This window comes from Pinus tabuliformis, chromosome 8 (genome assembly GCF_031772625.1).
Source record: "Pinus tabuliformis cultivar Carrire ecotype Pingquan chromosome 8, CPIR1, whole genome shotgun sequence".
NCBI lineage: Eukaryota > Viridiplantae > Streptophyta > Pinopsida > Pinales > Pinaceae > Pinus > Pinus tabuliformis.
Genome location: NC_142294.1, coordinates 1,386,788,599 through 1,386,809,359, shown reverse-complemented (window position 1 = coordinate 1,386,809,359; position 20,761 = coordinate 1,386,788,599). Strand labels below are relative to the sequence as shown.

Here is a 20,761-nt window from a genome sequence, read left to right as displayed (position 1 = left end):
AACTTAGATTGCAGCAGATCAAATCATTTCAGAAGTATTGCAAAGGGACCTGAGAGAAAATAATATTGCAGTGGGACCTGAAGCAAACTTGTTGCAGCAGCACCAGAATAGAATCGACACAATATTTCAGAAGCATTGCAGAGGGACCTGAAATGAAAAATTATTCAAAGGGACCTGAACAACTCAAGAAGTGCAGCATAGTGAACAAGAAGCAGTAATAAAGAGTCTACTATCCACAACATTTTGGATTCCATTCCACCTGAACAAACGGCATTCAACATTCAACCTGTACAAACAACAGCAAGGGAGTACATTCATAAGCCATTTTTTGTGCTTGAAATTCAAATTTTTTTTTAGAAACTTCTAGTTTTGATTTAATTGAAGTAAGTATCTGCAAATATTCATTAATATTCATTCCCAGTATATACCCTACATTCCCTATTCATCTTCCATTTCATTTCTTTCATATAAACTTTCCCTAGATAGTTTTTTTTAAATGCAAAGAGATAACACTGGGACCACTCTTTTCACATGTACATGAAGTCAAGCATGATTATAATTTTAAACATGACCCCATGGTCATTTTAAAATTATAAAAACTATGTTATAAGAATATGCGCTAAAGTTATTAAAGCATTGAATATAAACATTATAGGTTATAAGGTGCTAAAGTGATTTCAAATAAGCATAACCTAATAATGTTTCAAAAGACATAGAGAATGCGCATATATTAAAGACAGTGGTTATAAGAGGATTGCGCAAATAATATAAAGACATATTTATATACCCTAAAGCGCATATCCAAATAATCAACAGCATATAACATAGTAATATAAGGACCACGGGCAATGTAATGGTGATAGAAATGAGGCCGTGAACATGCAATATAAAGGTGATATAAGTGAGGCCGTATGCATTCAATGGCAGTGGTAAGTGAACTATGGCGTATATATATATTGCAACATATATCAAATGCACCAAAACCGTAACATTTCCATACGATAGTAAAGGAGCAATAAGACATAAACAAAGATATGACTAAAACTATGATATAACAGTGCGCATGCAAACGTTATATAGTTAAGTCGTAAATCTTATGAATACGTTGTATGGAATGGAGGAAACGAGTTTACGGCATAATTGCACACGCCATATGATAATGATCAAACAGTGGTGCTACAGCCAGGTAATATGAATGATAATAATCACGTTATATCACTATCGTGAGAGGTATGGAAGCGGCCAGTGCAGCAGTAGTGAATGGAATAAAGACCCATATTCATCACGCAGCCCAACTACTCAACACAGAATACGGTAGGTGACACGGTGTTACACCAGTCAGAGGGTATTGGTTGATGGAAACGGCGGACCATGAGTAATTCAAATGGCCAGCTACCAACGTCTACCAACAATAAACCGCAGGGTATACGGAGAAAACGGTCATGAAATAACCATCCCTGCGTTGATTCAAACCACCATTTCCTCATTGCCGAGAGCTCAGAGAGTCGGGTTTGTGCCAAAAACAAAGCAAAAGGCGAAGGAGTGAGTTGAGAGGAAATTTAAAGGGAAATTCTGAGGCGAAGAAGCCAAGTTTGGCAAACAAACAAGGTGAGAACTTGAGTGCTTTTCGCTCGGCGACTATAGATAAGATTGAGTCCGCCATTACTCACACAGTTTCATTGTTTGACACCAGTGCGACTGTCCAAGAAAGAAGGGATTCGAAGGTTTGTTTGCGTCCCACGCGGCCAGTGACAGCCAGGTAACCCCAAAAATCCGGGATAACTCTTTGTATACAGCACGTAGGAAGGATTGATTAAATGTTAATGCATAGACTGTGGCGTGAAAACAATAATAATCGGCCAAGCATTTAAAATCACTGGTTGCATGCATTACACGATAGAGGGAAATGAGAAATCAAATGCATCCAACATGGTGAGGTGGTTTAAATGACTGAGCGTGAGGGTTGTTGTATTTATAACCACTGTTTGTTGAACTATAGTTTGCCATGAGCCGCCGAGTTTTCAAATGCATATGAATATGTTTTCAATATGCGCCATTGTCATCGGCTGTCAAACAAGTCATGAGGGTTTGTGAATACATGGTTGCACTGAACAGAATGTCGACATAGGCATTAAATTGAGATTTTAAAAGTGCTGTTGTGTGTATATATGAGTTGTAACGCATTAATATATGCCGTGGGTATTGCCAAAAGGAACAGAGGAATGCTGTAGGGGTGCATGTTAAAACGAGTCTTCAACCGTGTTCATGTTTCACTGTGCGCATATATTCATATATTTGTGCCATTAAAATGCATAGGATTGTCTGCAAATTTGTTGCATGGACTGCAAATCCTAATTGAAATCGACTTTGCATTATTTTGTGCCTTAAGACCAAGGGTTTCATTGACTGTGTTTCTTTAAAAAATTTTGCCATTTGTTTTGAGCAGTAAGAATATGAGGCCGAGCGCATGTGAATAGCCCTCTAGGCTCAAAAGGTTGTCTGCAATCTTGTGTTATTTTTGTGAAATAATGAGAGGGTTTAGGCCGAGAGCAAAAGTTGCTTGTATACACAGTCATGTTTTTAAAATTTTTTTGAAAGGCCAGTGCAATTTGCGCATTAAACACAGTCAATATTTGTGAATTTTTGAGAGGCCGAGAGTAATTTTTGCATTATACAGTCATGTTTTCTTTCATTATGGATAAACAAGGAATGTTTTGAGGAACTGTTAAGAGGCCGAGAGAAAAATTTCCATTGTAAATACACAGAGAATGTTTGAGGAAGCCGAAAACAAAAATTTTTCTTCTGTTTTTATACACAGTAACACATGATTGGGAAAACATGGTTAATTCTATATGTGTATTTACTTTTTAAAAACATACAGAGAGGGCAGTATATTGATCATGGATATTCAGGTGTGGTGTGCCTTGAAACAGGGGTTTGAAACAGGTTTATACAGAGGAAAGACAGCAGAGATTTAAAGTTGAATCAGAGAGGGCAGGTAAGCCTCATTGCTTCTACAATTTCATTTAAAAACAATCATCATTATCCTTGTCAAAATGAAGTTAGTAACAGCAGAAGATTATATTTATTGGTTCACAGAGATCATGACAAACCGGGTAGAACCGAGATTCCAAATAGAAAGTTGGAGCAAAGAAACTGTAGAAAAATTATATCAGTCAGGAATGATAGGATTTCTACAGAAGTTTAATGGTCATTCAGAACAGATAACTAAGGAGTTCATCAATAATTTCAGTCAAGACAAAACTCAAGTAGGTGAACTCAGTATTCCCATAACTCAGGAGTTCTTATCCAAAGCCTTAGAGTTGCCTATGATAGGAGAAAAATATCACAAGGGTTTGCATTTCAAGGAGAAAGCATGGACTTTCTTCCTTGAAAAGAACAGGAAAGGCACCTTTGATAGAGCTAAGGGGATACCTCGGGAATGGTTCAATGAACCATGGGGAGAACTAGTTATGGTTATTCAGAAATTTTTGACTTGTGACCGACAGTATAGCATTGCTCATCTATACCATGTTAGATTGCTGCAGCACATAAAAGGAGATGGTAGAATAAACTTGCCATATTTTCTATATAAAAGTCTTGTCAAAATGGTTGAATCAGTGAAACAGGAGCACAAGCCAAAGGCAACACAGGTATATCATCAGGGATTAATTAAAATCTTGGTAGAATATCAGGTGAAATCAAAGGGGTTAGAATGGAAGGAATTCATGCATAAAAATCATTTCATTGAACAACTTGTTGATATACAAGACAAAGTAGAGCAAGAAGATAAAAGCATAATGAACTCTCCCTTCTATCCTAGAACCAGAGCTAGAAATATGGCCATGAATGAGATTGATACATCTGTTATGTCGGTTCCTAGGACTAGGAATTCTATTGATTTTGAACAGGAGGTAGAAGCATATTCTCCTAGGAAACCAGAAGAACAAGATGTAGCACAAGAACCCCTTGAGAGAGATTCCATATTTGATAATGATGCAGGAGAATCATTGATGAAAACCACCCAGGATTTTGAAAAGGAACTGAATTTGGCCAAGATACAAGACTTAACAGATCAGCTAGGAATAAGTAAAATTGTTGAGAGGCAATTAAAATCAGAGAATAAGGCACAGAAAAAGGATAATGCAAAGTTAATGAAAACAAATGAACAATTACAAGAAGAAATAAGCAGGTTGCAAAAGAGAAATGATTTACTTTCCAAACAGGCATTCCAGTGGTTAAAAGATAAAAACATGTGGAAAGCAAAATATGAAAAGCAGAAGGTTAAAGCAGCAATGTTAAAGGCCAAACAGGGAAACAGATACAGGTACAGCATCTACTTCAGAGGGCAGAAGGTCCAAGAGGAGCAAGCAAGCATGGGGACATGCTTGATCATAAGCATGGGAGAGATGTTGGGCTTCAGTTTTGATCTCATTTTGCTTTGATAAACTTATCTAGTTATCCATTTATCCCTCATTTTCACTTCATCCATCTCATTTTAATGAATATTTGATGTCTAATCAGGTATTTAGCTTTAATTTATCAATTTCTAAAGTTTTTATTAAAGTTTGATTTTAAGTGCAATTTTGGCAATTTCAGAAATTCCCGTAATCACTTCACGTTGGATATGGATGCAGGCCACTTCAGCACGAATGGGATGCATGAATAGGAAGCTTGGGAACTAGGATCAAGCCACCTATGCTTGGTTCCAACAGAACGAGTTTTCTTATGCCTTTTTGGAGCTAGTCAATCATGACTAGTCATCCAGAAATCCCATCTAAATAGGGCTGTTTTGGGATTCCATGATCTTAGTCATATTTCTTGGGATGGTGGAGTTGGATTCGACTTGAATAGGTGGACTAAAGTAGATATGATTGTTAGAGTGATTTTAGATCAGTTGGTTTCATGAACTCATTATTTAAGAGCCACACTTTGATGGCTCAACACACTTGACATATGATACTATTATGCTGTAATATTTTTGGTTTGAAGACTTGAGTTGGAGACTTATGTTACTTTCATTTTGCTGATCAATACATGGATGTTTTGCTGATCTAAAGCTTCTGATATCATCTTCATTAGTGTGCAAAGCAAGGGTGGAGGGCCCCCACTCCAAGCTAAGTACACTTCCAAGTTAGACTAGTTTTATTTCATTGCAAATCTGGTTGATGATAGCTTTAGTTTTTCAAAGTCTTATTTCAGATTGTATCATGGTTATGAATAGTGATTGATTTCATTTGTTAATGGTTTATTCATCATCTAATTGAGTGGGAAAACAAGTGTTCAAGTTGGGCATTCTCTCTATGAAATGGTGAATTAGAATTAGTCTCTTTCATTTACATGCAAATGGTTTGTTTTCATTTAGATTTATATCTTGAGATGAATGAGTTATTATGGAAAGCTTTGAGTGTCTCTTAAGTTAAGAGCCTTTTTCATGTATGATCTATGCATCTTGAGTCTTTGATTATAATCTCTAATTCATTGAAGTGATACTTGAGGAGGAAGTAGATTTCTTGAGTCAAGAACTCTTCCAATGTTCCCTCTTTTGAGCTGATTGAATCAAGAGTTTTAATATATATTTCTTCTTAGTTTTTAATCATTTATCTTTCAAGCATTGATTATATTAGATCTTCACAAATAGTGGTTTGCCTCCAAGAATAAAACAACCCGGATTGATAGTAAATAATTGTGTTAATTTAGGAACATAAATTAGCCCAACACATTGTGATTATTATTGTCTTGTAGTTGGCTCCTATGCAATTCAATAATGATTATGCTTTAATGATAGTTAAGCACTGTTGACTCCAATTGTTGTCAAATGTAAGTTTCTAAACCTCCATTTCCTACCTTGTTGGAATGTAGGATAATGATTTCAAAAGTTCTAAACTGTGCATGGTTAGTAGTGACATAATGCTAGCTTCGGGGTTTTGGTTTTGTTCTATGTTTACCCTCTTTGAAATTGGTTTATGTTTACCCAAATGTATGCTTTGGGGTTATGTTGGGAGTCCAAGATGGAACATGAGAATGTTGGAAGATGCCTTTTGTTTGAGACCTATAAAATTTAGAGAGCTTTGAGAAGACAAGAGATCTGCATTACTCGTAACAAGACTTTAATAACTTCATTATTAGAAAGAGTTTAATCTCAAGAAGAAATCAAGGACACTGAAGTTGCATTTATGTTAAAAACTCGAAATATTGAAGTTGTATTTATGATGGAAACCCTCCATGGCTTGAAGCAACAAAATGAAGAATTACAAGTTGAATGTGCGACTCTCAAACAAATAGTAGCAGGTTTGGTAAGAATCAACTCCACAACCCACTTAATTACTAAGATGTTTATTGGGTCTACAAAAGTTAAGGAAAAAGAAATAATTCAATATCAATAAGAAGACATGAAATGTTGAATGTGGATCATAATTCCATGACCATGAAAAACAACAAGAAAAAGCATACCACCAACATAGCCTCAATTATTAATGTTTTATATATTTTAAAATTTGCCTCTTTTTAAAAGTGTCTAACTAATTTATAAGTATAATCATTTCCACAAATCATTTTTAAAACATTGTTTTTGTTGTTTTAATATACTTTATAAGTATAATCATTTCCATAAATCATTTTTAAAACATTGTTTTTGTTGTTTTAAAACGTATATTAGAATATTTTCTTAACACATATAATTATTTAATTAATGTAATAATGGCAATATTTTATAATAAACATAATCATTTACATAAAATAAAATAAAATTTCATCAATACTTCATTTAAAAATTACCAATTTATACCCAATATAATAAAGTCAATATTTTATTATAAACATAATCATTTACATTAAAATAAAATAAAATTTCATTTATACTTCATTTAAAAATAACCAATTTATACCCATGAGATGTAGATTAGTTATTTTTAATGGGGTTTGGTCCCATGAGGTCTTAGGTTCAAACTTGATGGGGAGATGATAAGATGAAAATCACATTGGGGGAATTTAAATTATCCCAAGCAATGTTCAATCTCCACCTAACCTCACACAATCTTAGTAAAATCATCACGTTGTGAATTAATCATCAACACAATCTTGGTAAAATCATCACAGTGTAAATTGATCATCAACCTAGCCTCATACAATGTTGGTAAAATCATCACATTGTGAATTATTAGTTTTTCTTCCATCCAAACAGATTAACCTCAACCTAAACTCATTCTTTTTCCTATAATAAACAAGCTAGCTTCCATCTAAACTCAACTTAAAAAAAAAAAAAATTCATTTACTCGTATTACTTTTTGTTCTTTTTCTCTTTTCTAATGAATTCCACAATATTTAATCCATCCACCCATTTACGACCTCAAATAGAATCACTGAAAGTAAATATACTCTTTAGCTTTTTAGAAGTGAGTTTGAATAAGGACTCTTTTATTACAATAGAGTCTCTAAAGTAAAGTCATGAGATAGTCAAACCCAAGCATATCATAACCGAACCTACCGTAGCAGTTAATTTAAACCCGGGATAACGTTGGAGGCCACTCACTTATTAATAGATTCCAACTAAATTAGGTGCCATTATAGCTGTCTAGAACTTTCACAAGCCCTTCCAGCTCACAGCCCATCCCCGTTTTAAAGACTATATTTTTGTAAAACCTTGGCGTGACCAAAAACACAGTCCCCAACAAAAGTTAATAAATTGACATCCAAACAAGTAACAATATTGAGAAGCTTCGTTATAAATTCGGCAGACGCGTAATCCATCGGGCATTCGTGGTGTTTTGGGGCAACCCGGGGCCTCCCGTTTTCCTCCATCGGTCTGCCATTCGTTTTGGCTGGATTTCTGAGCGATTTCGCTAAATTTGGTGGCGAGAGGCCGAAAGGGCGGTCTCGGGATTCATTTTTAGGTGACTTTGGCCGAGGATTCCTATAAATTAGAGCTTTTGGAGGAGGCTTGGCGAAGAAAAACAGGGGCGGTAACTCTTCGGAAGCTGGGAGGATTGTTTTTCGTTGTGGTTCAGTCGACAATGGGTGGCGGCAATGGACAGAAGGCCAAGATGGCTCGTGAGAAAAACATTGAGAAAAATAAGCCATCTAAAGGTATGTTTATGTTTGCCCTCTTTGATATTGGGTTTTGTTCTATTTTCGGCTCCCTCAAGGATTTGGGTGGTCCCGATTTCTAGGCTCTCGACCTCTGCTATCAGTATGTTACGATTGGGTGTGCGGGTCTTTTTTTTTTTTCTCCCGATCGAGACCATAAAAGGGTTTTGTATAGAAAAGTAGGGCCTCTGGGTCTCTTGGTTTGGTTCCTTGATCGAGCTCGTCGATATGTAATATTCTGCAAAACTTTGATCTTGCCTTTTAAATCCTATTTATTACTTTCAGAAAATTGTAAGCAGGAGTATCTGTCAACTGGTCCACCAAGGTTTAAATGCTCCAGAGGCGTGTTTCACACCTCCTTCCTTTCCTTTATGTAATGGTGAGGGTCAGGTGCAAATTTGGTGGAATATATTCCCTACTTGTCTACCTGCTGATTCTCAGTTTAAAGGATATTTCGGAGGGTATTTTGAGAGTGTTGAGTTATAGTTGTTTATCAATTCTCCCGGTTTGACGAGTTGCACGAGGATATTCAATAGCTTCTTGTCAAAAATATACTAGGACTGTCTGCTGGATGCTTAATTATGATTGTTGATTTCTAAAAATGTCTTTTATAAGAACTTTAGAATCGAAAAGAATGAAGAGAAGCATTACAATAACCCTGAAAAATAAACTACTGTACCGCTAAGGCAAATTACTCTTCTAAGCTAGGCTACTCTTCCGTTAATATCATCTACAACTTGCACCTGTCTCAAAGCCTTCCTCATGCCTTGAGAGGGATAAAACGTTGGTGAGTGGTATGACATGTCCCATTCGCTGCGAAGCCTCGAGTGGCTTGACTGTCAGCCTTAACTGTTGAAACAGGATTCCAAGTAGCCTGACATGTTGCCTCAACTGTTGAGCAACAATTCCGCTAAAAATCAACATTTGTCTTCATTGGTTTTAGTGGCTGGAAAATGATGTTTTGACACTTGTTAGGTAGGCTGTGGCACTGTTTTCCGAGTTCTTCACGAAAATGCTTGTCAAATCCCCATCTTCATGTTGATTGAGTGAAGTCTGCTGTGATCTGGGTTCGGAGTGTTGCAAGTATTGCGAGGACTTGTTGGGCAGTTCAACCTTTGGTACATGCCAGTGCTTTCCTATTTTCATTTTCCTTTGGGATGGCTGGGTGGTCAGGCCCTTTAATCCGCCGTTATTGCATAGATCACATGGCTTGATCGGTGGATTAGATGTCCATGTTAAGGAGTCATCCCCAGTAAGCTGGGTGATTGGTGTTTTGATCTGCCCTTCTCCTTACGCCTTTTTTGTGCAACGTGTGTTCTTAGTGGAACTTTTCAGGTTCCATCCCCTTGGGGAAACTTCACAAGCAAGCATTTCCTCTCGGCTTTGCGTGGACTTCATTATTTTTTCATTCACACATGGCTTACTTATCCACATCTATATGGATAAGGTAGTCCGCATCTATTTATGTGGAAGGGAAAGCTTTTTGGTATTTACCCGATACTTGCTTATGCAACCTTTTTTCGTATTTAACTGATACTTGCTTATACAACCTTTAGTTTAAGGGCAATTCCTAGTTTTAGGATACGACAAAGGCATGTTTTTCTTCTAATGATTTTTGTCATTTTACATATATTTTTCATATCTTGCTGCCATACACTTGCATCTCTATTTGATGGTCCCATTTTTGCTTTAGTGGAAACAATAGAAAACAGTTTTCCAAAATGTTAGAATGAGGTGCACATTGCTATACGCTGGTATTTTAAAAGTTAACAGAGGGATATATATTGATGGAAACATTGAAGTATAGGTATAATTTTTGAAATATAGGGAAAAGTGAAGTTCTGTTTGCATGTGAAGCGATTTCTACTTTACCAAACAGAGGAAGTGGGTGGGATTTGCAATGGATGCTGCATCTTGAAGTCTCAGCAAGTCCTTAGCTGACAAATTTCTGTATGATCCATTATTTTAAAGGGAACCACAATAACCCAATCTTTGAAGTTGGTGAAGGCATATGATATCGTAAATGATGTTTGGTGCCTGTAGATTGTCTCTAGAGAACAAGTTTGCAGCTGTATGTCGTTGAAATTAGGACGCTTTGTTAGTTTTAGGGTCTCAACTGTTCACCTTTTACCTAGTTTGCAAATACTATCATGTTTATTGGTTTATAAGGTGGAAACTGATGTATTCCAATTTTTGGATCTATTTGCAGGCAGTCAACTGGAGACAAACAAGAAGGCAATGAATATTCAGGTGTGCCCCTTTTTTAAACAGATGCTAGTACACACTTTCTTTGTGTTTGATGTCCTAGTCAGATTATCTATCAAAGGATAATATTTTGAGCAATTACCTCTTTCTTGTTGTGTTACTTTCTATTTATTTCGTAGTGGGGAATCATGTGTTTTCCAATAATATATAATTCTTAACAGAACCATTTTAAGGTTCCAGTTATAAGGTGAGGTGATTTTTGGTTTGAATTAGTAAATCATCAAAACATGGTTAAAAACTAGTAAATTTGTGAACATTAGCCACCAATAATCCTTGGTAAAAAATGCCCAAATGATAAAGCACTTCCAAAGTGTGCTGCAATTAAATCATGATCAAATTCCCAAATGCTGTCCTGCCAAAGTCAAGTATTCCCATGTTCGGTTATTGTAGTGTGCACATTTTAAGTTTTGAAGATAATTTTTTGACTGAACTGCTTGAAGATGTGGATTTTGTGTAGAGGGTAAAGTCAAAAGCTTCCAATTTACTACTGTTGTGAAATCATCCATTGCTGACTGCAAAATAAGTCAAAAGTTTTCTATTTACTACTGTTTCAAAACCATCCATTGCTGAGCGAAATCTGTTATTTCCTGTCAGATTGCAAGAAAAATAGAACCATATTCAGGAGCAGCCTTGCAACGGGATTTATTGCAAAGATTAAATAAAGATATGATATGGATGCCCTTTTTGGAAATATACGTCTACCAAGCAGTACAAAGCATGATACAAAAATTGGTTGTCAGATGGTTTGTCACATTGGGATGAAATCAGAACCAGACTGCTATTAAAATCCCCTTTTAAAAATGGGTTGGCAGATGGGCTGTCAACTGGGATGATATCAGATGTAAACCAAAATCAACCCCCATCGTGGTCAAAGTTGAGAACATGACTGTTAAAATACGCCTTTGATAAACAAATGTGGGAGACTCGGGAGTCGGAACCTTCAATATTATTCCTTATTTGTGAACTCTCAGGCGTCATGAAATATATGAGAACCCAGGGCCCCAGATGAAATACCTACAAAATGTGGTAGCTGCCAAATTGTATCAACTTTATATGCTCATGAAAACACTTAGGGTTTGATGCAGGAGTTGTGTAGGTGAGAGAGGCAGGTGGCTTTCCTTTTCTCGCCCGCTCACTTTTCTGCCGACTGCTTCTGGCCTTCAGATGATGTTAATAATTGAGTTGTATATAATTTTCTTTCCATATGTTGGCAAGATCTCAACTCTATAACACCCATCACAAGGTTTTCCTGCACCTGGGACAACTTTTCAGGTGCGTGTTAAAAAACCAGGTTACATCACAAGGTTTTCCTCCACCTGGGACGACTTTTCAGGCACCAGTTGAAAACTAGGTTAGTTTATTGTTTGCTGATGTGTGATATATACTGAGAAGTCCGGGGATTATTTCTTGTCAGTCGTCTAATTGCTGGTTTTTATTAGTTATGAAAGTGTCACTCTTAAGTAGGAAATTTTTGAGAGAAGTTTTTGTTAGTTTACTCAAAATAGGTGAATTTGGTATTAGACGATATTGTGTCTTTGTCAAGGTTACTGAATCATCCAGGTATAAAACAATATATTAGTGACATAAAATAAACACTAATCTCATCAGGAGTGTATTCTAATGTGTTATATTCGGATAATCAGTATTGTGGTCATTTTCTGCATTTTTATGAGTTACTCAAGCATTTCCGTAGATCATTTTGGATTTTGAAATTTGTAGCCACTATGTTAGTTAGACAAGGTCACGTGATAAGTCCTGCTGTATACACGTAGTCCATTCTGGGCTGTAGCTGAATCCAGGATGGCCGTTCTTCAGTTCTTTCAAATCTTTAAAGTTTTTGGTTGGTTGAATCCTTTTTTCTGATTGGAGAGGTTTAAACTCCTCAGCAATATCAGCTTTTCAATAGCATGACATTTGTCTATGAAGATGCCAACCGGGGGGAATAGCTCAAAGTTACCCAGGACTTGCGTCCAAGCTTCTATGAAAGTGAACCTCTGTTTTTTTGTGTACAAAGTACACTTGATTTATCACTTGACCACATCCTGCCTGACAGCTGCTTTTTGGATGGTGCTTTTGGTGACATGCAATATTCAATGTTGTAGATACATGACTTGGATGCCAAGCGATTAACTCTTAATCCCAGTGCTCTCACAATGTTGCATGAGTTTTTAGGGAGAGTAAAACCCTTACTGCTTCTCTGCAACTTAATGTTACTGTGTTATGAGATATGTTGGAGATCATGTACAAAATAATCTGTGTATGAGGAAAACCTAGCCTTTTTTTTCAACTTAATCCTGTTGTTCATAAAGCTGATTGAAACTTTACTATTTAGTTTAGGAATGACTTGGTGTGCATTAGGTTTTCTTTTCTTCAGAGTCTTAGATTTATTCTTGCCAGTCACAGAAAAGACTGTCCAAGAATGATATGAATGGTATTCCCGTCTGCCTCTGCTTTTCACTGCGTACATGGTTGGGAGAGGTTTGTACCAATTTTGTTGAGCACACTTGGTGACCTGTGCAATGCTTTTCTTCGATCTAGATTCCTGTTTCTTTTAAGGGTTGGTAATGTTCTATATTTGTTCTTGCTGCTGTACTTCCTCTCATCAATGATTCAGGTCCATTCTTGATATCTAGATTGCTTGTTTTCTTAATTGGGTCTTAAGTTGACAGCCATGTTTAGAGTTTTGGTTCAATGTCCCCCAAAACTCTAGATTCCTCCTCTTTCTGCTTGGTACATATTTTGTAGGCTCCAAGTTGTATTGAATTGGCCATTTGGTTTGGTGCAAGTAATAAAATACATGCTGTGGCAGCACTAAGGCACGTGGATATATGATCACATTATTCCATCCTTGAGATTAGTATTTCAAAAAAAATCATTAAATGCCCACAATTACAGAAATATGTTGATTAATTTGTGAAGCATAAGACAATGAAACTTCAATACGAAGAGTAATATTGATAGAGCGAATATGTTTCATTCTTTTATCCAAAAAGTTCAAATATGCAAGTTCATCTTGGTCAGTACTTTACTTGGAAATGTGCGCACTTATTAAGTTCATAATTTTACAGGCTATTTGTTTATGATTAATTTTCTTTTTGGATTGTTATGTTACTTACAGTTGGCACTTGTTTTCACTTTTGCAGTGCAAGGTCTGCATGCAAACATTCATCTGCACAACATCAGAAGTCAAGTGTAGGGAGCATGCTGAAGCAAAGCACCCCAAGGCTGATGTTTATCAGTGTTTTCCTCATCTCAAGAAATAGGAGTATGATTCCAGTATGGCAGTGCCTGTGTTCATCCAACCTGGGGTCATGAAGTTTGCTAAGTCTTGAGAGTTTTATCTTGTCCATAATTAATAAGTTACCTTGATAGAGTGAACTCCACAAGTATAGGGCTGTGAACATATATCCTTTATTTCAAGAAATAGGTGTGTGATTCAAGTATGGCTGTGCATGTGTTCATTCAACCTGGGGCGAACAGGTATCTGTTGGAATGGCTACTTTCGTTTGCATGGATTACATTGGTTGTTACTATAGAATTTAAGTTACTGGTTATAGTGGTTATTTTGCTAGACAACTAATATGATAAAAGGTTTATGAGATGTGTTGAAATTCTGCCTTGTTTTATTATAGCTTCTAGCTTCTTAATCCTATTGACTTCACCATACTGTTGCCCACGAAAAATATTCTTTGAGAATGTCAGAATCCTCTTTTTTGATGCCTGTTGCCGATGAAAAATATGTTTTGAGAGTGGGCCAATACTCTTTTTTTTTTTTGAGACTAAGTTATCAACTTCATTCTTTTCCAGATATGTTTCTCATTGTCCTGAAGTCAAACCTTGTTCTAGCTTCAAAATGTTGAGAAAGCAATCTTAGAGCTGAAATCATGAATGTTGTTTATACGGAAGATGCTCCACCTTAAATAGTAATAATAATTAATAAATTATGGTACTGACAAAGCCAAGTGTCACCCAGTCTAGTTTAATCTTTAGAACCCCTTTTGGAAGCAGGTAAGGGGAGATTGTGCCTAGCTAAGATTTACATGATATGCAAGTAACGGACTCTGCTAAACTACCAAGTAACCACCAAATTACAGCTATTGAGTCCAATAGCATTTTGACTAAACGAATAACTTGAGTACAACTGAGGTTAAAAATAAAACTGGAAACTCAACAAGTAAATTTAGCATATTCTTTCCATTCGTTTTTCCTTCTCACAAGGTGGAATGTGAGCCACAAGGATATTGCAAAACCATCTATTGGGTTAGAATATGGATTTAGCATTCTAGCTCTAGGAACTTGCATTTATCGGGCCGAGGAGTTACCATTTAGTTTGATATGTTGGGTGATGTTTTGCCCTCGGAAGGTTTTTTTTTTTCATTTTGTCAAATCATCAAAACTGGAAAATACGTCTTGTAAACCAAATATTTCTTGAATTGAGTGCCAATGTAAGAAATTGTAACTTCAGTCTTCTGCTTTATCAGTCGAAAAGTAATTCCTTTCATGCTTTATTGGTTGGAAGTAATTTCATCGTCTCCTTGGGAGCATGTCAATAATAAGGTTGAGTTGGGTAGTAACTTAATCTACAGAAGGGAAAAGTGTGTGCCCATAAAACAACTAACTTTTGAGGCTAATCATTACTTGTCAATGAGAGGATTATTCATTACTTGCGGAGTCAATTAATATATGGTTCTCAACTTGTTTTACTTAAAAGAAACTATTTTGATGACATTCTTGTCACAGAGATTTTAGGTTATTAGTTCATTCGCAACAGCGAGTTTAGCTCAGCTTGTGTATATCTTCTGGCCTACAAACTTTGTCAACTCAAACTGTGTGGTTTGCAGTGCACATTTCCCTTGTGCATGTTTTCCTTGAAAAAATTATAATGTTTTCTTTTACCAGCTCATTGGTCTCCACCGAATGGTGGATGTTCTGCACAAGAAAGTGTTTGCTAACCAATATTGGGGTTATGTACAGGTTTGAAACTTGGGTAGCTTGTCTAGTCTAGCCTGCATAGATTGATGATGGAAGGGTTTGCTGACCAGTATTGGGGTCTTGTCCAGTTTTAAAACTTGGTTAGCTCGTCTAACATGGCTTGTGGGTAGTGCATTAGATTCAGGAGTATAGGGACAATCCCCTTGACTTGACCTTGGCCTCTGTGGTAAACAAGTGGCAGATTACTGATTCTCCTTATTTTTTTTAATGAAGATAAAGAAATAAAAAAGTTTTCCTTCACTATCTTTGCATACAAGCTTTGTGGGCACCTCAGGCCTGCAACACTCTGCATAAATTTAATTGGCTGTAAGTTCTCTTTCTGGATCTACACGCGATTGTAACCCTAGATGTGCAGTTCATCACCAATTGATTAATGATTTGATGCCTATATGGGCAGGGGTTGCATAAGTCGATGCAAAAATGGGAAGAGTTTGCCTTTTCTTCAACGTGAAATTTACCTCCACCAAGTCACGGTGAGAATGTGACTAAAGAAATGGAGTTTGTTTACCTTTACCAAGCCACGGTGAGAATGTGGCTAACGAAATGGGTGGAGTTTGCCTTTGAGCCTGGACTATCAAACTGATTTAAGTTATCGTTGATTTAAGTTAAGTTTTCCTTTGTCGCCACCATTATCGTTGATTTGAGTTGCCCAGAAAATACCGCTGAAAAGAAAGATTACATCCATTTACTTGTATTGAGGCACAAAACAGAACTGTAAACCACAAACCAACGGAGCACGGATCGATACCCTCGGAATTATCATTAAAACAGCAGTCCAAACCCTGAACTATTACAACTCAGATGCGACATAGGTACGCTACCCTTACAAAGCAGTATTCTCAGAAGGCCATCGTGAAGTAGAAAAACTACCCATCACATCCTAGCTCAATCATCAACTATCAGATTACCGAATAAGAAAGAGAGGCATTTGTGTTGCATAACTATTACAACCCATGCCATCGTTACGCCATCGTGAAGTAGAAAACCTACGCGTCATCTAACTCAAACATGCAGATTACCAAATAAGAACTAGAGATATAGGCATTTGTGCCAGTGAACTATTACAACTCGATGGTACACGGGCATCCGCTGTTACAAAGCAATACACTCAAAATATCCATCTATCTGAATTCAAACATCAACGAGCAGATTACCCAATAAAAGAGAGGGAAAGAGGCATTTATGATATAAACTGTATGGAGGAAAGCATTGTGAATTTGTCTATATGGTTGAAGAAGCCTAAAAACCGAACCGTATGGAGGAAAGCATCATGAATTTGTTTCTTGTTCAAGAAATCAAAAAACCAAACTCCATCGAGGAAATAGCTTTTGACAAAATAGGCTTCATCATAAGGGCATTGTCTAGTTATTATAATTATTATATGTTTTTGGAGGTTTTGGTTGAAATCTGAGGAACAATTTTAAATCAAATTTTGATTTTTTTTTTGTTGTTGTTCATGTTGTTCAAAAATATTCTTGACTGAATATATGGATTCAGCGCTTTGAAAAATTCTCAATAAATTAAAACATTCTCAATAAATTAAAACATCTCTGATATTATATATAGACATTATTTATACGGACATTGTGCGTAAAGACCATCTTATATTCTACATCTGGCGTATCTTTCAATTTGAAAGGTGTCCGAGGCATGCGATCATTAAGGACCATCTTCTTGCAATCTTGTATCTTGCCACCAGTTATGCGCAGGTCATGTGATCATTTTCGATTTAAATTGCGAAGAAGTTCCTTGTCGAATCCACAACTTCACTGTGGTTGTCTTGGACAATACTTGATCGTAATTAATTGTCTTTGACAATACTTGATCGTAATTAATTGTCTTTGACAATACTTGAAATCTGAATTTAAAAAACAATGCACTACGTGGTTTTGCTATGTAGAGAGAAAACAGATTTAAATAAAAAGTTCCAAACTCTCTTGAAAATATTATCATCCTCAAGTATAAGTTCCAGCTCTCTTGAAAATATCAAAATAATTTTGTTTATTGTTAAGACACTCTACCTGAAAGAATATATATTTCTGTTTTTGTAGGCTGTAGGATATTAACTATCTTTACAATTGACACAGTCTAAACTAAGAAACTCTAATAAATTTTAATGCAGACAAAAAATACAAACAAATTATAGACAACAAATATAAACAAAATGTAGGATTGCATCTATTAGGTTATATTTTTTTCATGATCTCATTTCTATTCATATTCTAGTAAAATTTCAAACATATAAAATAAAATGAATAACATACAAAACAATATTGAAAAATCTAAAGTTTTACCTGAAAAGCATGCATTCACACAGCAATAGTCTTAATGTAGTATGCCTTTATCGAGTGGTTTTTTTTGCCAAATCAGATATGAAAATGGCTTAGGCTTATGATATTTGTGATGGAAATTATGATATACTTTGATTTAATTAAAGGCATTTATTGCAATGAATGCTTCACGGTAGCTAAGAATACCTCTAAATACGTTACATTAAAGAAAAATACTTAGGGCAAAACTATGTGTTGTGAAAACATGGAGTCCAAAAACCTCCATTCATAAGTTTATTATTTTATCTTAAATTTATTTTAGGAGTTGTCTTTAGTGCGGCTTTTTGGAAGCTTTTCTAGTGGGCTTTTCTGGTTTAATTTCTTTAAAATCTGGCAGATTTTTTTTGAAATCCCTACAATTCATACAATCTAAATTAAGAAACTCTAATAAATTTTAATGCGGATAAGAAATATAAACAAAATGTAGACAACAAATATAAACAAAATGTAGGATTGCATTTACTAGATTTTATTTGTTGCATGATCTCATTTCTCCACATTCTACTAATATTTTAAACATATAAAATAAAATGAATAACATAATAAACAATATGGAAAAATCTAATTTTTGAAGGCCATGTAACAAAATGAGCAAAATTGTTTTCCCAAGTTTTATCTGAAAAACATGCATCCACAAAGCAATAGTCTTCATGTAGTATGCCTTTATTGAGTGGTTTTCTTTGCCAAATCAGATATGAAAATTGCCTGCTTAGGCTCATGATACTTGTAGTGTAAATTATGATTTACTTTGATTTAACTAAAAGCTTTTATTACAATGAATGCCTCACGGTAGCTAAGAATACCTTTAAATAAGTTATATTAGAGAAAATACTAAGGGCAAAACCATGTGTTGTGAAAACATGGAGCCCAAAAACCTTCATTCATAAATTTACCATTTTATCTCAATTTTATTTTAGGAGTTGTCTTTAGTGCGACTTTTTGGAAGTTTTTCCAATGGGTTTTTCTGGTTTAATTTCTTTAGAATCTGACAATTTTTTTTTGAAATCACATGCTTGATGGGTAACCCCTACACAATCGAAGTGCCCTAGGTGATTTTCACAATGTTGAATCCATATATACAACCAACAAACCAGTGTAAATAACACAAATCAAGTTTCACCTCAATTTTTTTTGCCGAGTTTCGACGTTGGAAAGTCCAAAAAGTCGCACTAAAAACAACTACATAAATTATTATTATTCTTATTATTATTATTTTTTCTTAAATCTAATTTGACCATTAGAGAAGGATACCATGGGCAGAACTATTGGGTTGTGAAAATGTCGAATCTGTAATACTCCATCGATTTTATATTTTTTCATCATCTCATTTCGCTTCACATTCTAGTAGAATTTCAAATATATAGAATAAATTGAATAACATACAAAACAATTTTGAAAAATCTAAATTTTGAAGGCTATGCAACAAAGTGAACAAAGTTGTTTTTCCCAACTTTTATGTGGAAGACATGCATCCACAAAGCAACAGAGTCTTCATGTAGTATCCCTTGATTGGTTTTTTTGCCAAATCGGCATATGAAAATTGCTTAGGGTTATGATATTTGTGATTGATTGAAATTATGTTTTACTTTGATTTAACTAAAATCATTTATTGAAATGAATGTTTCACGTTAGCTAAGAATACTTTTAAATAGGCTACATTAGAGAAAAATACTAAGGGCAAAACCATGTGTTGTGAAAATATGGAGCCCAAAACCCTCTATTCATAAATTTACTTTTTTATCTCAATTTTATTTTAATATTAATTATTATTATTTCTTAAATCTAATTTGACCATTAGAGAAGGATACTATGGTCAAAACTATTGGGTTGTGAAAATATAGAACCCACAATCTTCCATCCATAAATTTACTATTATATTTCAATTATATATATATATATATAATTCCATCACCGGAGTTCTATTGAAAAAGGGGAATGGGTTAATTCAAACATGGAATTGCTACCTCATACTCATTTTATATTTCTTTTCGCTGTGGTTGGTAATGATGGGAATGGTTCAAATCGTCTATGCAGCTCCAATTTCTCTGGTCAACAGAATTGGAAAAGGAGGATAGTCTTCACTATCCCATATGATTTTGTAATTATCGGTTCCATGGCAGATACAGGTCTCAATGGGCAAAGCATGAGGTTATGAAAATGTAATAATTAATGATTAATTGATAATTTTATTATTATTATTATTTATTTTTAATGTAATTTGACAAAGTCAAAATGTTTAGATAACATAACTTATGTATATTTATGAGTTTGATATTTAAAATATATTTACATATTTAACTCCTATGCATCTAACATTTAATATTTACATATATCTTCCATATTGAGCTATAAAATGCCTCTAAATGCAATTACAATTTTTTTTTTCAAATTTATGAATATAATAAATGTGATAAAATCTCCACTTAAATTTCTACATGACAATTCTGTCTATTCCCTTCTCAATTGAGATTCTCATTAAATATCGCATCACAACTTATAATACAATTTAAGGTAAACCAATTTTTCCAAAAAATATTTTTGATCTGAAGTCCTCACTAAATAACTTTACAACTTGTAACACAATTTAGTATGATCTATTTTTCCAAAAAACTCTATTACCTCCAAGACCACGTCATCAAAGTTTCTAAAAACTTAATCCAATTCATTGAATCAATTTTGAATTAGTGCCTCCGCACTATTTGTTCCATCTTGTTATCAAACCATTGGACCTTGTTATTATTTGTTCATCTTGTTATCAGACCATTAGACCATTGAACCTCCATCTTGAAAGTCAATGAATACCTTTTCTCCTTTCTAGCTTCAACGCGGAACCTTAAGAGTTCGATTTTCTATCTCTTGTATTTAGTTTTTATATACTTTGGACGACCTATTATAAAATACATTTTGATGTCATTTTTGACATTAAGATCCATTTTAACACATTTCACTGATCTATATCAACACACATTTTGACGACAACTTTGTTGGAAGAAATATGATGATTTCGGCCAAATGGATGAAATATCCAAAAGGGCTCTCAATTAGAAGTTCCCCCCATAGGGCTTGTGAATCAAAGGCATGATTTGGGT

The 20,761-nt window shown here is 35.1% G+C and overlaps 1 protein-coding gene across 1 annotated transcript; it reads left to right on the top strand.

The window, feature by feature from the left end:
* The first annotated feature begins 7,704 nt into the window (after positions 1-7,704).
* Positions 7,705-13,951, top strand: LOC149240724 (uncharacterized protein At2g23090-like). The gene is made up of 3 exons (XM_089373785.1): positions 7,705-8,085; positions 10,295-10,335; positions 13,494-13,951. The coding sequence occupies exons 1-3, from the start codon at positions 8,013-8,015 to the stop codon at positions 13,611-13,613; spliced, it is 234 nt and encodes a 77-aa protein (XP_089229911.1). The 5' UTR covers positions 7,705-8,012; the 3' UTR covers positions 13,614-13,951.
* The last annotated feature ends 6,810 nt before the right edge of the window (positions 13,952-20,761 follow it).

Bases quoted from the DNA above. Each gene is read 5' to 3' on its own strand.
- LOC149240724 (XM_089373785.1), top strand. From the start codon at position 8,013: ATGGGTGGCGGCAATGGACAGAAGGCCAAGATGGCTCGTGAGAAAAAC. The intron at 8,086-10,294 runs GTATGTTTATGT...ATCTATTTGCAG, and splicing joins GAAAAATAAGCCATCTAAAG to GCAGTCAACTGGAGACAAAC. The intron at 10,336-13,493 runs GTGTGCCCCTTT...TCACTTTTGCAG, and splicing joins AGAAGGCAATGAATATTCAG to TGCAAGGTCTGCATGCAAAC.